This window comes from Echinops telfairi, unplaced genomic scaffold, assembly GCF_000313985.2.
Source record: "Echinops telfairi isolate 266 unplaced genomic scaffold, ASM31398v2 ScPeMD7_7416;HRSCAF=8454, whole genome shotgun sequence".
Lineage (NCBI taxonomy): Eukaryota > Metazoa > Chordata > Mammalia > Afrosoricida > Tenrecidae > Echinops > Echinops telfairi.
The window spans coordinates 3,880,813-3,882,745 of NW_022111316.1; the positions used below are offsets into that span (position 1 = coordinate 3,880,813).

The window sequence follows — 1,933 nt, forward strand, 5'->3', positions numbered from 1 at the left end:
CATTCTGCGGTGCGTAAGGTCACTGTGGATCGGAACTGAGTCAATGGCAACTAACAACATTTGTATACTCTCTAGAGGATGCAGCCTAATTCAGCATTTAATCACATTTATCTTTGACAAACCATCGATCATATATGAAGAAAAGAGGTGCTGATCATAAAACGTGTTGGAAAAATTATTTAAACATAAAAAATATTACAATAGATTTCTACCCCATTTAATTAATAGAAAACAAGTCAAGTCATATTAAAGGCTTTGAACTTTTAGAAGAAAATTTAGAAAAATATTTTTAAGTCTTTTTCTAGGAAACGTTTTCTTAAATGGTGATAAATAGTTCAAATGAATAACAAAAATTGATCAATTCAACTATATTCAAACTGATAATTTATCAATCACTCTAAAAATACGATAGCCAATACAAAGAGGAAATATTTGTAGTATCTTGTCACTGATGGAATTATTTGGAGAATTATATATAGTGCTCAAATTCATAAGCAAAACCTAGTGGTTAAAAAAATAGAAAAATAGGAAAATAATATAATTGTTATTTTCAAGACATAAATGAGAATTAATGATAAAATATAATATATTCTTCATTGCAATTATAGAGAAATGCAAAATAAGGTCATTTGACACTCACTACACGAGAAAAATTTATTGTGGATAATATAAATATCAAGTTATGTCTTAGATACATAGAAACAAGAAAATTCAAACAAGCTTGTAGAACTGCATGCTTTAACGACTAATTTGTAACACAGTGAAATATCTTAAAAGTTGAATATGTTAACTACCATCTAACCCAGAAAGTTTTCCAAAGTATATCATTAAAATAGAAAAAACAACCATATACATGGAAACCGAGGAGCTGATTCAGAGTATTGTGTGTAGTAGAAAATATTAGGAGAAAAAACATTTTGGATAAGTAATCCACAATCCACCCACATAATTTGCCATTAAGTAACAGTAAAAATAAACTATATCTAGAGACATTAACATGCATGAAACTACATGAGCACTCAGATGAAAAAAGTCAGTTTCCAGAATCATGCAAACTTTATTACTCTATCTTTTTTTTAAACAAAAGGCACAAATGAATCCCCAATAAAATATATTTTGTTAAGGTCAACAGGCTCAAGTAGTAAAATTATCACTGAACCTTCGATATAGTTTGTTTCAAGACCATAATTATGGCTTCTGAGTGAAGAGATGGAATCAGGGACGGAGGAAAATAGAACATCAAAACTAATCTCACTTTCTTTTCTATTTATAAATGTCTATTGTAAAATCTTCTTACACGTTATAGTAATACATAAGTGTGTATCCGAGAATGTCTTATCTCACTTGGATAATGTTTGAAAATCTGGAATAAAAATAGACTCGTAATACTTATTTTAAAATGAATTCCTCAATCCATGGGTTTGAGATGTCATCGGTTTCCCATAGCAATGGGGTCTGCGCTGTGACAACAGAAGTACGCACCTGCAAGTTTATGGACTTACGTATGTCAGAGTATTCATTATTATGTAAACAAAGTCATGAAATGCAATAAGGTTTACTTTTTTTAAATACATTCTACACTAACTTGTGATTTTTCTTTAGAGAGTATTCCTAAGATTTCATATCTTTGAAGTTTTCCTTTGCAGATCCAAAGACCTGAGAAAGTTGTTTCAGTAATATGGAAACGTGTAAGTTTGAGAGGTAAATATGTTTCATGATTTTAGACATATCTCAGCTGCATGAAACAAAAGTTAATGGATTCAACATCATTAAATTATGATTCCTTTAAAAGATTTTGCCTTCCCAAAAACTTTTAGAAAGGCACTCTTGACCTCTTTATTCCTCAAACTGTAGACTAGGGGGTTCAGCATGGGGATGACGATGGCATAGAACACAGATGCCATTTTGTCTGTGTCCATGGAGTGACTGGAGC

The 1,933-nt window shown here is 30.8% G+C and overlaps 1 protein-coding gene and 1 pseudogene across 1 annotated transcript in view; one reads left to right on the forward strand and one right to left on the reverse strand.

Annotated features, from left to right (window-relative positions):
* LOC105979728 overlaps positions 1 to 1,933 on the forward strand; it is a 93,922-nt pseudogene that overhangs the window by 9,573 nt on the left and 82,416 nt on the right.
* Positions 1,770 to 1,933, reverse strand: part of LOC101652463 (olfactory receptor 5B12-like) — a 966-nt gene continuing 802 nt past the window's right edge. The window contains exon 2 of the mRNA XM_004714981.1: positions 1,770 to 1,925. Within this exon, the coding sequence (XP_004715038.1) occupies positions 1,770 to 1,925 (156 nt within the window). The remainder of the gene's footprint in view (positions 1,926 to 1,933) is intronic.